General features: G+C 42.5%; 1 protein-coding gene and 1 long non-coding RNA gene across 2 annotated transcripts; both read left to right on the forward strand.

The window, feature by feature from the left end:
* Positions 1-1,142: 1,142 nt before the first annotated feature.
* On the forward strand, positions 1,143-3,100 carry LOC143647789 (uncharacterized). The gene is made up of 4 exons (XR_013158186.1): positions 1,143-1,443; positions 1,921-2,022; positions 2,104-2,277; positions 2,619-3,100. It is a non-coding gene; the product is annotated as an uncharacterized LOC143647789 (long non-coding RNA).
* Positions 3,101-6,564: 3,464 nt separating this feature from the next.
* On the forward strand, positions 6,565-17,166 carry FETUB (fetuin B). Its single transcript, XM_077117833.1, has 7 exons — positions 6,565-6,909; positions 7,335-7,445; positions 9,432-9,519; positions 12,047-12,213; positions 12,935-13,036; positions 15,736-15,819; positions 16,688-17,166. The coding sequence occupies exons 1-7, from the start codon at positions 6,688-6,690 to the stop codon at positions 17,045-17,047; spliced, it is 1,134 nt and encodes a 377-aa protein (XP_076973948.1). The 5' UTR covers positions 6,565-6,687; the 3' UTR covers positions 17,048-17,166.
* Positions 17,167-17,434: the final 268 nt, after the last annotated feature.

Below are 17,434 nucleotides of genomic sequence, written 5' to 3' on the forward strand. Positions count from 1 at the left end.
TAATTTCAGTTTAGCATTGTTCAGTCAATATTGCTTCGAATATGATTCTAAAAGTCAAAACTATACTAAAAGAAATATTCCAAAAATAGTACTGGCAATTTTGAGTAATTTATTATTTTTGTCTTTTATTTATATTTATTTAGAATTCTCTTTCAGTTATTACTACATATATCCTCACCGCACTACCGCCCCACCCCTAATAAGTTTGGGCAAGATGTCCCATGGCACACACCTTCTCCTTGCTCTATTAAAAGTCTGACTCTCGGGGCGGGCCGCGGTGGCTCAGCGGGCAAGAGTGCTTGCCTGCCGTGCCGGAGGACCCCGGTTCGATTCCCGGCCCCAGCCCATGTAAAAAAACAAACAAACAAACAAACAAACAAAATATAATAAAACAAGAAAATGTTTCCCTTCCATCCTTCCTTCCTTCTCTGTCTTTCCTTCCCTTCCTCCCTCTCTCTTTAAAAAAAAAAAAAAAAAAAAAGTCTGACTCTCCTTATCCTTTAATTTCTTCATCAGAATCTCATTAACCCCCAATTTGCAGACCAATGCAGAAAAGAAACAACTGAATCACAGCTTCCACCATGAGAAGCTCTGTAGAGTGTGTCCATGAGAGCATTTGCTGCTCTTAGGTCTTGGTCCTACTAAGTTGCTAGATGTTGTCACTCGTGGGTGTTGGAGAGGACATGTGCTTTGGGGTGGCACAGCCTTCAAACGGGGATGGAGATACCATTCAGTAAAGCTTTACAAGAATGGAGTGTAAATACACTCAGTTGGCACCCAGAGAGCATTAACTCTCCTTCCCTTCTTTTGTCAGATTATGGGCAGTACTGGTCAGGTTGGAATTTGGCAATAAAACCTCCCTTTGGGAGTGAAATGCATGAGAACCAGCACATCCGGGTGGTGGAGGCCATCAGCCTGGCAATCACACCCTCCAAATTGGCTTGTCCAAGTGTTGGTGAGTTGGGAAGTGTCCAGGTATGGGCAACATACCAGGAAATTCCTTCGAAAGAGATTATACCTAATTAAAGTTTAGCCTGCCGCCTAGTAACCTCACCTCGAATTCAGGACCAGGGTGTTGTCCCAGCACTGGAATCCAGTTAATGAAGACCATAGCTCAATCAAGTGTATTGTTACCTGGCATTCTGAAGAGACAGTGCAGTCTGTTTGGAGGATATAAGAAGATGATCAGAGAGGAAGAACTCATCAGCGTTTGTCCCTTCCTGCCTGGGAGACGCCAAGAGAGGTATCCTTCTGCAGTGCGAATTCACGTACGGACTTCTGGTTTATACATCAGTTGCTTATGCATCAGGATAGCGTGAGTTGGGCCCTACAAAGCTGAGGCCCTGCCTCAGATACTGCTTCTCTGGAGGAGACCGTATCTGATGTACCTCTGACACTTCTCTTCATGAACTAGCACTGGTGCCTCCAACTTCATTCACGACAGTGAGTATGAGACATGGACTTGGAGATCCTATCTGCCCTCCCTTAGAGCTTCTTCTTGCCTTTTAGAATCACTTTAATGAGTTACCAAGGACAAATTGTGTGCCAAGACCTCTTTTGTGTGTGCAGGGTTTCACCTGATCCTCCCATCCATCCTGTGGGACTATCTGTGGCCTCAATTTATTAAGGAGGAAACAGAGGTTCAGAAAAGGCAAAAAAACTCATCCTTGGTCACATATGATGAGTGACAGAGCTGGGATTTGAACCCAGGCTGGTTTGAGCTCAGAGTTTGTGTTCTTAACCACACAATATAGAGATTCTTGGAGGAAATACCACTTTGGATATCGTGAGGCACATTTGCCCTAAAAATATATTTTTTTAAATTTGCGCTCTAAACATTCTGAAATGTTCATACATTGTCAAAATATTTATTGATAAAGGTAAGAGAGAGAGCGAGTTTCCAAACTTAGGGTATTTCAGGAAGGAGTCAGTGACACTGCCAAAATGTGGCCTGGTTTGGGAGTGACAAATACCATCCAGTTTATAGAGGGGACAGCTGGAAGGATTGGAAGAGCATCAAAGGTAAATCATGTGATTCACATTTTTTACTTTTACTGCTCCTGCTCTTCCTCCTTAAGACACCCTCCTTGCCTTTCCCATCAGGCGGACTCCTATTCATTCTTCAAATCCCAGATGGAACGTCACCTCCTCTGAGAAGACTTTCCTGACTTTCCCAGCAGAACTAGTTTCCCCATCTGTAACTTTTCTTGTCTCCACTCCTCTCTGAAGCCATATAGACTGGATACAAACCCAGGACTGGGTCTTTGGGCAAATTACGTGAGCATTCCGTTCCTCAGTTACCTCATCTATGCAACGGGAATAATAGTCATACCTACAGCCATGGGTTAGTTGTGGGCCTTAAATGAGAGAAGGGAGAGAAGGGAAGCAAAGTGCTTAGAAGAGGGCTGGGCTCATGAGGAGGACTCATGAATGTCACTGGGCCTTGGCATTCACGGAGAAGGAGTTCATTCAGTGTTGTGGTAGGAAGGAAAGATGAAGGAAGAAAAAGGGAGGGAGAAGCAAACAGACCCACCAATGACAGAAACTATCTTTAACCAGGACAGTACCAGCCTGAAGTTCTTTAGCTGGGGCTGCCACCATTTCCCTTTCCATCTCAGGCCAAGACTTGACACCTGTATCTCTCAGCTCTGCAGCTACTGCCTCCTGTCGGACCTCTTCCTCTTCTAAACTCAGCTACACTAAATCGCTGTCCTGAATCACACCTGTGTCTTGAGGGGGCCACCTGGGAAAAGATACAGCCCCTCCTCACTCAAAGGAAAATCTGCCTTGTTTCTCCTAACCTGGCTCACCTGACAGTGAATATGCTCAGGTGTGACGCCTTTACTGTCACAGGAACCGGAAAAGGTCTGAGCAGAGCCACAAGAGAATCTGCATCTCATGGAACAAGGTGAGGGCTAGGAGGTGGACTCACAATGGTGGCAGCGGAAGGCGTCCCAGGGCACCCTGGCACCAGGTGCCGCACCATGCACCTTACATGCATTCCCCTGCTCTGTGATCGGTCCTGATGCACACTCGGCAGCTGGGAACTGCTGCCTCCTTCCCTTTACAGAGTAGAATCTGGAGGCTCCCAGAGGCTAGATTGTGCTGAGAAGACAGCCACTAGCCCCATGTGACAGTGGTGCACTTGAAATATGTCTAGTCCAAATTGACGTAGCTCAATCCTAAAATTTCCCCACAGGGGACAAGAACCAAACATAACATGCCTGGGGGTGGTCTCCTGGGGAAGAGGAGACATGTGCCCCCCTCTCCTGAAGTGAATGCAGCTGTGTATGTGCACGCACAGTATGAGCCCTGTTGTTTTATGGACAGGGAAACTGAATTTTATGGAGCAGCTCCAGTGCCCTTAGGCGCTCTACCAAGGAATTTAAGCCCAGGTCTGTCTGACTCTGAAAATTGACCTCTCCTTCACTCCAGCTCCTGGAAGGAGACTAGGCTCAGGTTTCAACCAGCTGCTGGGGTGGGGGGTGGGGGGCGGGGGAGGCAACCAAGTACCTCGTGGAGGAGCAGAGAAATACTATCCCTCGGCAATGGTGCGGGGCAGGTGAAGAGAAAGGCAGGAATTCCTTCCCCTTGAGCTGAGACAGTGCTTAGCAACTGTCTGGTGAATCTCCGTCTCACAAATGAGGAAACTGGGCTTCAGCGTGACATGACAGCACATCTTCTAGATCACATAGCTCAGGGCTGGACTGGGACCTCGGGGTCAAGTCTGCTTTCCTCTCCTATCAGCTTATCTCCTTTTAATTTGCATTTGTTTGAATCCTGCTTTACATTGTCGTTGCACAATGCCCACCTCCTGTGTAGCGTGGCACATTTCCTCAGGCTCCAGACCCTACTTTCTGGGGTCTCTCTCCATTCCTGAGTCCTCAGGCCTCAGTTTTTGCTTGAATTCTTTCTGTATTTAGCACAGACCCAGAGAATTCTTGTCCATTCGGCAAGCTGAAGCTAAATTTTTGTTGTATCCTGGAATTTGGATGTCCGGTTTCCATACGCATTTTACTATTATTGTCCCTATTTGAAAACCCTGCCTACATCCCAGCTCTAAGGAACAAATGAAAGCAAGGGCTGGATCTTTCGATTTGGGGTTTCTAAATCAATCCTCAAAAGCTGTTTTTTTTTGCTTCCAGAAAATACAGAGCTTATGACAGTTAATTTCATGTGTCAATTTGGCCAGAGTATGGTTTCCAATTGTTTGGTCAAACAAGCCCTGGCCCAATTGTTACTGGGAGAATATTTTGAAAGTGGATTTAAATCCATTTAGTCAGTTGATCTCATCTGTAGCTGGTTACATCTATAATGGACAAAGGAGATCGCCTTAAACAAACAGAAGAGTCTCCTCATCCAATCATTTGGAGGCCAAAAGTGAGAAGTGAGAATTTCATCAACCAGAGAGAAGAAATTTTATCTCAACTTCATACAGACAGCTTCTCCTGTCATCTTCATAGTTTCCAACTTGTAACCATACAGAATTCAGACTTGCCAATCCCCACAGTCATGTGAGCCAGTTCCTACAATCAATCACATAATACATAGTCTCCTATGGGTTCTTTTCCTCTGGAGAACCCTAATTCAGAGGTTAATTGGTTGGAGACTGTACCTCGTTAATTTCATTATTAACCCTTGATTCCCTATAACCTAGCGCAGTGCCTGACATACTGGAATTGTCCAATAAATGTCTGTGGAATTAGAGCTGTCATGCCCTTCCTTTTAACAACAGCTGCCACTACATACCAACCACTGGTCTAGCCTTCCATGTGGATTGTCTCCTATAGGCAAGTGCTCTGATAAGTCCCATTTTATAGATCGGACTATGGAGATATGCAGAGATTAAATAACCACCCAAGTTCATTCACTTTGTGCTTGAAAGAGGTATAGTTGAGCTATGGCTATAAATTTGGGTCTGATGAAAAGAATGGTAAATTCGAAGTGTCCTGCACTGGTTCTGCACTAATTCATGATTTTTGTTTACATGTTCTACCTTCCTAAATCTCAGTTTTCCCACCTGGGAAGTAGGCTGGCTTGGTTTACTAAATTGTCTTTAAAAGTTCTTTTCAGTGAGTCTACCTGCTACCACTAGGTGACCCATTACATCACAAGTTAGCTCCCCATGAGTATGATTATCAAATGAGAAAAAAAAAAGTTTCTGTCCTTTTTAATAAAAACTTAAATTTTATTGTCATTGATTAAATACAGTAATTTTAAGGAACCAGCATCACAAACCACTATATTCGTTTAATGTGAAAGTAGAAGAAAGTTTTAAATAAGCATAAACACTTAAGAATAGTAAATGCCTGGCATGCATTTAGTTCATTGCCATCAACCACAGCTTATTACACCAGGGATTTCCATCCAGGCCAGATGGATGCTTCATTCAGGGTCTTCTGAATATCTCTACCCAAAGTCAAAACTCTTCTGTGCTCTGACAGGTTCCATCATAAGAACTTCATAGACGGCTATCCTTATGTATTAGCACAGCAATTCAAAAAGTGTATTTTGATGGTTGATAATAGGTACGACCCATAAAAAAGCTTTTTTATTATCCAACAAGCAGAGGAATTTGTGGGTTAGACAATTCTCTTTACTACAAAATTGCTGAGACTTTCACATGCTGATGTGCCCCTCCCACAGCCTGCCACACTGCATGTGGGGGCTGGACAGGCCTGCCCGGGGGTGCCCTGCACTGGGGGCTCTCCCAGACAAGGGTTCCATGGAACATATTCTCTGATCTCCTAACCCACATGCTTCCCTGAAGTCTTGGCGCTTTTCTCCCTTGAGAAATTACTTGTAACTTTTTTAATAGAAAGTTTTAAAAAGGGCATGTATCTTTCTGACCCTTCTAATCAGTAGAAGCCTCTGATTGCCAACATAAGTTGAGGGAAACAGAAAAGAGTCCCACCCAGTGGGTCTCTAATATCCCAGCCCATCTTCCAATCATTATCTTTCTCTTAGCAAAACAGAGTTTTAGGTTTTATAGGCAAAGAGATTGCTTGTATATGGCTCCATGGAGGAAACGGTAGATTTGGTACATGATGCTAAAAATGTTGATATACCATTAAAGCTTATTTTTTTTTAAAAAAATACATTCTTTCTTTTAAAATAAATGAAGTGGGGCTAAATAGAGCACTCTCCAGCCAGATGCCCAAAGTCCAAAAGATATCACCTGGTCTTCCAGTGGCAACTGAGGGTTTCGTAATCTAACAAGAATAGGGAACACGGGAGGTCAGCCAGGAGGTCTGAATTTGCTGGAGACCTGTGACCCCAAGAGATGGGCTGGAGGGGACCAGCCAGGGGAGATGGTGACACTCCCACATGCTCTGATGCAGGTAGAGACCTGGTCACCAACCAAAATCCAGCTATGTCCTCCCAAGAGCCTTGACCCAATGTCCATCATGACTTCTTGAGAAAGATTAGGAAACCTAAATTTGTTAACAAACAAGGGAGGGCTTTGGTGTATGATTAGAAAAATTGGCAAATCCCATCCCAAGCATTGACTCAGGGAAATTCACGGTTAGAATTCAAGGTGATAGGGTGGGATATTGAGTTTCAAATCCAGGTCACCCATTCAGATTCTGATGACAGAACGCTCAAGTGTGCCTTTAAAAAGAGCCTAAAGACAGTCCATCCCTGCAGCTCTGCAGACAGACCCATCCCATATCTTGTTCTCACAGAATGGGCCTGCTCTTGCCTGTGGTGCTTTGTGCCCTGGCTGCCTGCAGCGGGGCCCGTCCTGCACAGCCCACCCCCAGCCCCCCGACCCTCCTCTCCCGGGGCTGCAATGACTCCGACGTGCTGGCCGTGGCAGGCTTTGCCCTGCAGGAAATCAACAGAGACCGAAAGGATGGCTATGTGCTGAGCCTCAACCGAGTGAGCGATGCCTGGGAGCACAGGCAGGCAAGTAGTAGCCCCTCCTCTGGAGTGGGTGTCCACATAAGCCATGGCGGCCGGTTAGAGGGTGGGACCCTGGGACACACGGTGCCAAGTCTTGCCAAGTTGTGAACCCCGCTGAGAACAATCTGCTCTCCTCTGCCAGGTTATACTACATTGCTCTTATTGCTCTTAGAAGCATGTACCTAATAGCTGTCCTATTCCAAGACTTGTCTAGTGCTCAAAGTCTATATGGAATCTTCACAAACATCAGATGTATCCTACGCCTCTTGCATCAACCAGAGAACTTTTTTTTTTTTTGCATGGGCAGGCACCGGGAATCGAACCTGGGTCTCTGGCACATCCAGAGACTTTTAATGTCAGTTTTTAGGGTTTTTTTTTTTTTTTTGCTTCAGGTGGGATGTGGTCCTTTTCTCTGCTCTTTCCCATAGGATGGTCTGGGAGCTCTGTACTATCTCACACTGGACGTGTTGGAGACAGATTGCCATGTGCTCAGCAGGAAGTCCTGGAAGGACTGTGAGCCCAGGTACCTGCATGAATCCGTAAGTGCTGGTTTTCTTTGGCCCAGGAAGAGACACTAGTGTGCTCTCCCTGGACTCTTAAAGGTGACGATTGCTCAGTGTCTATCATTTTTCTGTGTGCTTCACGCCAGGGGACCCATGTGGTTATTCCAATACTACAGAAGAACAAAGTTTCACTAATCAGAGGAGCTTCCAAGATGTCCCATTGGGGGTCACATAGACCACAACTGCAGTTATCCCCAAATTGTTTTCTGCCTGTAAGACTCTTATGTGGACTCCCTACCAATATTTAGATTATGAGAAAAAAAAAAGAGCTTTGATGTACATTTAAGGTAGACTATAGAAGCAATAGAGAACTAACTTCTTTGTTTTATTTTGTTTTGTTTTGATGAACACTAATATGAGGTGTTCTAGTTTGCTAGCTGTCGGAATGCAACATACCAGAAATGGAATGGCTTTTAAAAGGGGAATTTAATAAGTTGCTAGTTTACAGTTCTAAGGCCGAGAAAATGTCCCAATTAAAACAAGTCTATAGAAATGTCCAATCAAAGGCATCCAGGGAATGATACCTTGGTTCAAGAAAGCCGATGAACTTCAAGGTTTCTCTCTCAAGTGGAAGGGCATATGGTGAACACGGTCAGGGTTCCTCTCTCATCTGGAAGGGCACATGGTGAGCAAGGTGTCATCTGTTAGCATCTTCTCCTGGCTTCCTGTTTCATGAAGCTCTCCAGGAGGCATTTTCCTTCTTCATCTCCAAAGGTCGCTAGCTAGTGGACTCTGCTTCTCATGGCTATGTTGTTCTGCGCTGCTCTCTCTGAATCTCTTTCATTCTCCAAAATGTTTCCTCTTTTATAGGATTCCAGAAACTAATCAAGACCCACCCAAATGGGTGGAGACATGTCATCACCTAATCCAATTTAGCAACCACTCTAGATTGGGTTACATCTCCAGGGAGATGATCTAATTACAGATTCAAACATACAGTATTGAACAGGGATTATTCTGCCTTACAAAATGGGATTTTGATTAAAATATGGCTTTTCTAGGGGACATACATCCTTTCAAACCAGCACATGAGGTTTGAGGCTGGGGGAGAGGGGATGCAGTACAGTATAGGCGCTCTCAGGAGGGTCACACAAGGATATCCTGAAATCAGAGAGCCAGAAGGTTCTCAGAAATGGTCCTTTTCAAGATGGTATAGAAGAATCGTCAAAATACCGTAGTCAGTTTTCACTGGATCTCAGTTACCCTGCAATTATTTCCATTGATTGAAATGAAACTTCATAATGTGAATGCAGGGCAGTGATATAAATGTTTAGATGTAAGCTATTTGATCAAGGTTAGAGAGCTAACTCTAAACATTTAACTACATTTATCAAACTGACGCTTAAATTTTTGAAAGGCAAGTACGCTATATCCTGTTGTAAATTATACTTGCGAAGGTAACACTGGAGGTGCTAACAAACTAAAAAGTGTAAAGTGGTGCCAGCATGATAGTGTATTTCTGACTCATGTAAGTTCAAATAGGAGTCCCTGATTGGGAGGGTGGTTTTCCTTCCACCAGGGATTTTGAAATCCAGCTGCCTCCCATGCTGTATCTCTAGGCTCTGCCATCCCAGCTCAAGGCTCCCATGGTGTCCATGCTTACCTGCATCAAGCTAGGGGAGGAGGAAGAGCACGGAGAGTCGATAGGTCCTGGGAGAACTTTCTGGGGCAGAGCTGAGGGGATTCACATCACTTCTGCTTATCTTCTTGTGGTTAGAACTCAGTTATGACCTGTCTCAGTTAACTGCGACAGGAGCTAGGATGTGTATTCTAGTTGCAAATACATGCCAGGAAAAGAAAAAAGGTGAATAGGTTTGAGGATCAACTAGCAGTGAAGACAACCAAAACTGGATGCTAAGCTTCATGTTACTTTACAGAAAAATCCAAATTCCATTTTAAAGCCAACAGTTCATTACCCTCCATTGTCATAAAATGTCATACATTTCATGTGTTTGGTTCCAGGTTTATGGTCAATGCAAAGCAATATTTTATATGAACAAGCCAAAAAGAATTCTCTACACACCTGCCTACAACTGTACTCTTCGCCCTGGTAAGAAACCAGTCTGATTTTGTTCATTCTACTAAAAGAAAGGAACAATTAAGTGGGGCTCTGCCAAGAGTGCACAGGTTTTTTTCCCGTTCTTACTTTCCTTTCATTTCCAATTCTGACCTCCCCACTTAAATTCATCCCGCAGTGTTTCTCTCATCATAATTAATCTTCCTAAATCATCTTAACAGCTCTCCATTGCGTATTGCCTAGAATCCTAAATTTTTCATTTGCTGTAAAGGATATAAAGTATATAACTGCTCCCCAGGCTTCCCTTCTAGCTCTCTCTGCCATTATTCCTAGGTCTGTACCAACTCTAAACTCTATTCAGCTGGATGTCTCCCTCACTGCTTCTTAACACACACTGCACTTCCAATCCCTGCATTTTACTTTTGCTTCTCTTTCTGTCATGCGTGCCTCCCTCCATGGCCAGAGTTCTAAGACCTCTGGCCTTAGAACTCATCCCTGTTCTCTAAGGCTCAATGCCACTACTGCAACTTCTAGTACTTTCCTTTTCTACCTTCCCAGAAAACTTTGGTTAAGCCCCTCACAGAACACAGAATCTGCACTGCCTTAATTTGGTGCCTTATCTCTTGTAGACTGTTTTATCCCTATTTGCTCACTGCTCCACCCTCCCCCAGTTACTTTTAAGTGTAAGGAGTAAAAATTACTGAAGAAATGCTTAAATGGAGTAAAATGAGGTTGAAGGCTACACATTTTGAATATACACTGGTGTCTTCTGGATCATCCATTTTTCAAAGGAAAGTATTTTGAAAGCAAGCATCCACACAGTGGGAAACTAGAATTTAGATGTATGTCAAACTATTCTATTACATGCATGAGAAATCCCTGGGGGATCTTGTTGAAGTGACATTTCTGATTCTGTAAGTCTGGAGCAAGGCCTGAAATTCTGCATTTCTAACAAGCTCCAGGTGTTGATAAAGCTGCTTATTCCTCTAAGTGACAAAGCAACAAAGCAAATATTTAAGTAGCCTCAGCTTAAACTTCCTGGTTGTGAAGGCAAGACTCATCTAACATAAATTAGAGAACACAACTGAAAAATTACACTCATCACTTAAATGAGAGCTTAGATATCAGAGCAATGGGACGTCAGGAAAGTGACATGTGGTGACAATGCCAAGGAGTGAGGCGCAGGGAATTTACTTGCCCCACAGTCTCGTCACTCACCAAATAAATAAACTAATCAGAAGCCATGTGTTTGCAAAGCAAAGCAACTTTTAGACAGGTTCCCTAACCAGACTTCCACACTAGATTTGCACGCCCAGCTCCTTCCAGACATAGGCATTCTTGTTACACCACCAGTGTGATCATTCTACCCAATAACACAGTGATTTCACCAAGGTTTGTTTTCTGGCCCACTTGCAACTTATTATCAAAGAGGATGGGCTTCTGATTGTATAATGATATAGCTTTTGCAATGTGACTGTGTGATTGTGAAAACCTTGTGTCTTATGCTCCTTTTATCTACCTTATGAACAGATGAGTAAAACATATGGATTAAAAGTAAATCAATAATAGGGGGAACAAACGTTAAAATAAATTGAGTAGATTGAAATGCTAGTGATCAATGAAAGGGAGTGGTAAGAGGTATAGGAAAAAAATGGGGGAACAAAGGTTAGGATATATTGAGTAGACGGAAATACTAGCGGTCAGTGAGAGGGAGGGGTAAGGGGTGTGGTATGTATGAGTTTTTTCTTTTTTCTTTTTATTTCTTTTTTCTGGAGTGATGTAAATGTTCTAAGAAATGATCATGGTGATGAATATACAACTCTATGATGACATTGTGAGTCATTAATTAGATACAAGAATGGAATGTTCATTTATTAAGAGTATGCGTTGTTATGTTTTGTCAATAAAAATGATAATAAAAAAAAGAAGATGGGCTTCTAACTTTCAGTCACTTGTTTAGTCATTCAACAAGCATTTACTGAGTACATGCCATGTGCTAGAGGTTACATTAGGTGTTGGGGACTAAAAGGTAAATAAGACATGACAGTAATGAAATTCCCACCTAGTAAGGAACTCAATCTACTTTACAGAGGCAACGATAATGATGAAAGATATTGAGCTCACTGGGGGAAAAAAGGTCATATATATATTATATGTTATTGAAAAACTACCTAAAGTAAATAAATTCACACAATACAAAAAATTTACTCAGGCAGTGTGACGGTGACTCAATGGCAGAGTTCTCGCCTGCCATGCTGAAGACTCGGGTTGAATTTCCGATGCCTGCCCGTGCAAAAATGAATAAATAAGTAAAAATAAAAATTTTACTCTGATTAAAAAAAAAAAAACCATGACAGTAATGCATGCTCATTGCAGAAAACTCTCTGCAACAAGCTAACTTCTTTTCGGAAATTGATGTTCTCACTCCAGCCTTGCCGAAAGTAGTATGTTTATTTTTCAACCATTGCCTTTGTTGGGGGTCATATGATATATAGGATTGAAAACCAATATGGTTTTGTTTTGTTTTTTATTTTTAAAACTTTCTCTTTGACAACATCAGTTTCTCCAGAAAAGATTCACAATATGTGCCCGGACTGCCCAAGCCCCACCTCCGGTGATTTCTCAGACTCCAGTGTTTTGGCAGCTGCCACCGAGTCTCTTGCGGAATACAACAAGAACAGCACAAAGCAGTACGCGCTGGTCAAAATCACCAAGTCTTCTTACCAGGTAGGGTTAAAATGCCCATGCCAGTTATAACCCCCCCACCAAAAAAAAAAAAAAAGTGTGTCATAAACTATTGCTTTAGAATGTAAGAGCACTCACTTTGACGAGAACTGAGAAGCCTCTTTTCTCTACATTCCCTACTGTGGTAGATCTGAAGCACATTCAACCATATCTCAGTTTCTGAGTTTTTCCAGGGTTTCCATGAGAATCCTGTGACTCACTTTCACCTCATTGGCCTTAAGGCAAGAAGGGAAATGGACTCATCTGTTCTCCTTGGTGGATTCTATTTACGTTCATTCCTTACTGCTGTAGCCTCATATCTGATGGACATGGAACATTTAGCAAGTCAACTTCTACTCCAGGTTCAGGCCTGTCATGGAAGTTGAATGATGGGTTTAGGGAAATGGAGGCTAGGCTGTTATATTTGCATATATTGCTATCATATGAAAACAAACTAATTTAAAAAACAATTCTACACAAGGGGAAAAAATTACCAAGGAAAAAATGGTGGGCACACTCAAATCTTTTAAGAAGGAATAAAGGTATGGCAATCATATTTTCTTAATAACGAAATAATAAAACCTGGTTTGATCAGCATGGGGTCTTGCAGAGACAGTAGGATCAATGTGTTGGCACCGACTCTGGGCATGTAATGTCTCCAAACCTCGCTTGCTCCCCACATGGGAAGATTTGCTTTTTATTTCTCAACTCTTATCTCAAATAGTGGGTGTTTGGCCCTGCTTACTTTGTGGAATATCTGATCAAAGAGACACCATGTACCAAATCCCAGGCCAGCAGTTGTTCGCTTCTGCCTTCTGATTCTGTGGTGAGTATTTCTGAATGATGTATAATATGAGCTGTGTTCCCAGAGCATCTGTATTTTTTGAGCATCAGTTATATATGAGGTGCTATAAAGCATAAACTATTTTTCTCCCCTCAAGGAGCTTATTGACTAGTTAGAGATATGGCAGGACCATTTGTAATCATAAGCGGTTTTATTCTACTGTAAGTATTATTTTCATCAGTAGTCTAATGCAATTACAAAAAGCAATCATAGGGAGCAGTAAAAATATAACCAGCTTCTCCACATTGGTTGATGATAGTCCTGTTTTGATCTGAAAAAGTTCAGTATATTTAGAAAACATTATGGTACTCCATTTCAGGGGCCACCATTTGAGAAGGACAGAGTCAAACAGGCCTTCATTCAAAGGAATGTATTAGGATGTAGAGGGGGCCTTGAAACCACCGAGAGGAAATGTAAATTGGCTCATTTTGTTGGACTGCAATTGGGCAAAATGAATTAAAGCCCCCTTTTTTTTTAGTCCAATTTATTTATTTATGAAAACAGCTTTATTAAGATATAATGCAAACATAAAATTTACCCTTTAATGTGTACAGATTAGAGTTTTCTGGGTTTTTGTTTGTTTGTTTGTTTTGTTTTTTTGTATATTCACAAACTGGTGCTACTATCAACACTGATTTTAGAATATCCCTTATCCCCACCAAAAAGAAAAGCACAGTACCCATTAGCTGTCACTCCTTATCGTTCCTTTATGTATCACCTGGAACCAATACTCTACTTTCTGTCTCTAAGGCTTTGCCTGTTCCGCTGTGAAAAAGTTCAAAGTCTGTTCTTTCAGTCCTTCTCCTCTCAAGCTCTTTTGCTTAATTCTGGCTCTTCCAAGACTGAAAACCAGGAGAGAGGATTAGAGAAAAGTATACAGTTTTTTTACATAACTGGACCTGAAGTTGTAGTTTTCAGGCCCAGTGCTGATTCTCTCAAGTGCCTTGGACATGGTTCATTCAAGGTTCCTTTCCTCACAGAGTGATATGTTCTATAGCAGACTCTTTGTAACCCTCCTTATTAGAGTCACCCTCCACAGTTACTGGCCATCAAAAGCCCCTTACCTGAAGACTACCCCTTGGATGGATAATTTCACATTAGCTCTACTGATACCATTTGCTTGACCCACAGAGTCTTCACACATTCTTCCAAAGTCAAACCATGGAAGTGGTCTGCACCATCCATGCCCTCTCTCCTTACCCTACCACGACAGGCCTCCCATAATTTTCTGAGAGGGAAATAGACATTACTCTCCATAGCCACATAAGTCCTGAATCTGTAGGGATTCACATGACAAGCACACCACAAACTCCATCTGTGCCCTCCACTCTGGGATCAGCACAAGGTAGGCCTGTGAATTTTGGCAGCTCAGCAAATCCTGGCAAAAGTGGGAGTGGCGAGAGTCTCCTTGGTGCAGGCATCTGCAGTCTCTCCAAAGGGTTCCCTTGAAGGGAAAGGCTGAGGCACCATGAAGCACCATTCCCCAGGAAGGCCCTACTTTAGTTTTCCCACCTTAAGTTATTTCTGGTCTTCTCTTCATATGGTCTAGCAATGGATGATAAGGTGATGTTTGGGCAACCTCTTTAGCCATATTTTAGTAGGCTGTATGTGGATATACCTAGGAATTTGTCTTTAGAAATTGAGGCAACATTTTATCACAATACTCTATTTACAGTTGAAAATGTACATGCTCTGTGATTCTATATTATTGCTTTTGAAATTTGCCCTAAGGATATATGAAAATATTTAGCTACAATGTTCAAACAAAACAAAAACAACTTGAAGTCAATTGCTCAACAACAACAATGATGACTGGTTAAATAGTAAGAGGATTATTATTAGGCAGCCATTAAAAAAAGACCATCACATGGTAATACAAAATTGTGAAATTAATTAACACCACTGAAATATACATCTGATTGGTTAAAAGGAGAAACTTGAGGTGGCACTTATGTTGCCAGAATTAAAAATTACAAAAAAACTATAGGCTTGTACAACACAAACAGTAAACCCTAATGTAAACTATGGACTCAAATTAATAGTGAAACTATAATAATATTCTCTCATCAGTTGTAACAAAGATACCACAAAAACACAAAATGTTAAAAATGAGGGTATATATGTAGGAACTCTGTATTTTCTGCATGATCTTTCTTTAAACTTTAACTTCTCTAATAAAAGTAGGCCATGGCAGACAACTAATTCAAGGCCATAAAAAGATTTTCATGCTATATTGTTAAATGAATAAAGTAAGTGATTTTCATGATATATTATTTGCTCAGTTTAGTCTGAATAAACTCAGGTGGAATATACATAAAGGGCTGCTATATGAAAGATGAAAATAATTTTTCTAAGTCACTCAAAGAAAGAACTAAAGCCAAAAGGTAGAAGTTGAATAGACAAAACTTTTGCCTCAATACAAAGAATTTTCTAATAATTGGACTTTTGTTTCTCGAAAATTACTAACTTTCCCTTTGTTTGGATACAGTGAAGCCTATTTGGGTGATTACTTTGTAGGGACTATCTAGAGAGAATTGTCTCAGTGCCTACCCATTACTTTGTAGGAGCACAAAAATGTCGATCAGCTGTGAATCTGTATAAGCAGACAGCAAGGTGATTTCCATTTATGATCATTAGCAATCTTAATACATGACATTGTATTATTATCATTATTATTTCAGCCCGTTGGTCTTTGCAAAGGAACTCTGGCGCAGAGAGACACAGAAAAGTTTATCTCTGTGGAATGCAACTTCTTTGAATCACAGGTATTTTTCAACTTAATTGTATTTTCTGCAAAGAAAAGGGAAGGGTCTTTTACACTGCCCTCTCCTTTTATTTTCCTCATGATCCATGGCCTCCACTTTACTCCAGCTGCTAAAGGTCACGTTCCCATGGCAGCTGGTCAAGACCGCATCCCACTTTAATTAGCAACAATGTGGTCCTGCACTATAAGGGGAGTCCCTCGTGGTACAGTGGCTGACTAGTTGGACCGGGTTAGGCTACTGGGGTTCTAGTTTCAGAGTCCCAAAAACTTTGCTCAGAACTATAAGGCAAACTTATTTCCTTGGAAACATAGATCCCTTTTCAGAAGCATTTATTGAGCCCTGATAAAGAGTCCACCTGGTAGAGTTGAGGCCAGTGAGAGAGGACACTCTGTCCCGGCCCTGCTCTGTACCTGTGAGCGGACTGATTAGGGTGAGTCCTGACCTTGCTCAGTCTGGGTTGCCTCATCTATGGACTGGGATTGGAACACAATCTCCTTCAGATCCCTGTGAAAAACATGTGGGAGGGCCTGGATGGCGGGTGCTGTCCCAGGCCTGGCACAGAATAAACAGTCAATAGAGATGCCTGCCAGCACCCTCCTGAGAGCAGGATGATTTCAGCAAGTCATTAAACCTCTCTGGATCCTTCTTCAGATCTGAAATTGGTGAGACTTGCAGTAAGGTTTCTACAGGTCTCAGCCCCGGCCCAGTGTTTATCTTCCTTGTTTTTAACTCTTTAGCCAGGTGACCATTCCCTTTAGATGGTCTCCCTTTGAACCACTCCTTCAGAGAGGCATGAACAGCTGAGACTGGTACCGGCATACAGGGCTTTCCCTCTGGAGCTCTGCATTTGTAATTTTTCGTATTTCAGGCCCCTACCACTGGCGATCATAAATCTACTAACCAAGGACCTGAGAACCTTACCAAAAGGGAAGATCCCCAACAGCAGAAGACAGACTCACCCTCAGAAACTGTGCCAAAAGGGTCTGTCCAATACCTCCCTGAATTGGATGATAAGAAAGATTCCCAGCAAAAGGACCCTCACGATGCCTTCCCTGTGCAGCTGGACCTAACCACTAATCCCCAGGGAGAACCTCTGGATGTCTCCTGCCTCTTCATTGGGCCTGAAAAGGAGACCCTGCTTGTCCTGCCTTTCCCCAAAAAAGAAGAGCGCTCTGATGAGTGCCCAGGACCAGCCCGCAATGACCACTCTTCTGTGCTCCCACCATGAGCACGCAGAGAGAATTCCATGGGGCAGAGACGCCCTCAGAGATGGAGGGAGTGGGGAAGGGGGCAGACAAAGAGTTCAGATACAGATAATGGTTAATAAAGTTTGTCTCTTTGACTCTCCTTGGTCTCAGTCGTGCTGGCATGAACTGGAAACATGATACCAAATCCTCTCCTTGGGCTCTGTATTTCATGCACTCCTAAACTGTCCCAGGCCTCATGGCAGGAACAGAAGCTCTCTGTGTCTTCAACCTCTCCTTTGTAATGATTACTTTCTTTTGGTTAGTTTTTGTCTCTGACAAAGACTCTGCCATACTTGAGAATGCCCTCCCCTTTCCGCACTAGGCAGACTTTGATTCGTTTTATTAAAATGAGATGGAAATTGAAGGAT

The sequence above is a fragment of the Tamandua tetradactyla genome, chromosome 10 (assembly GCF_023851605.1).
Source record: "Tamandua tetradactyla isolate mTamTet1 chromosome 10, mTamTet1.pri, whole genome shotgun sequence".
NCBI classification, from domain to species: domain Eukaryota; kingdom Metazoa; phylum Chordata; class Mammalia; order Pilosa; family Myrmecophagidae; genus Tamandua; species Tamandua tetradactyla.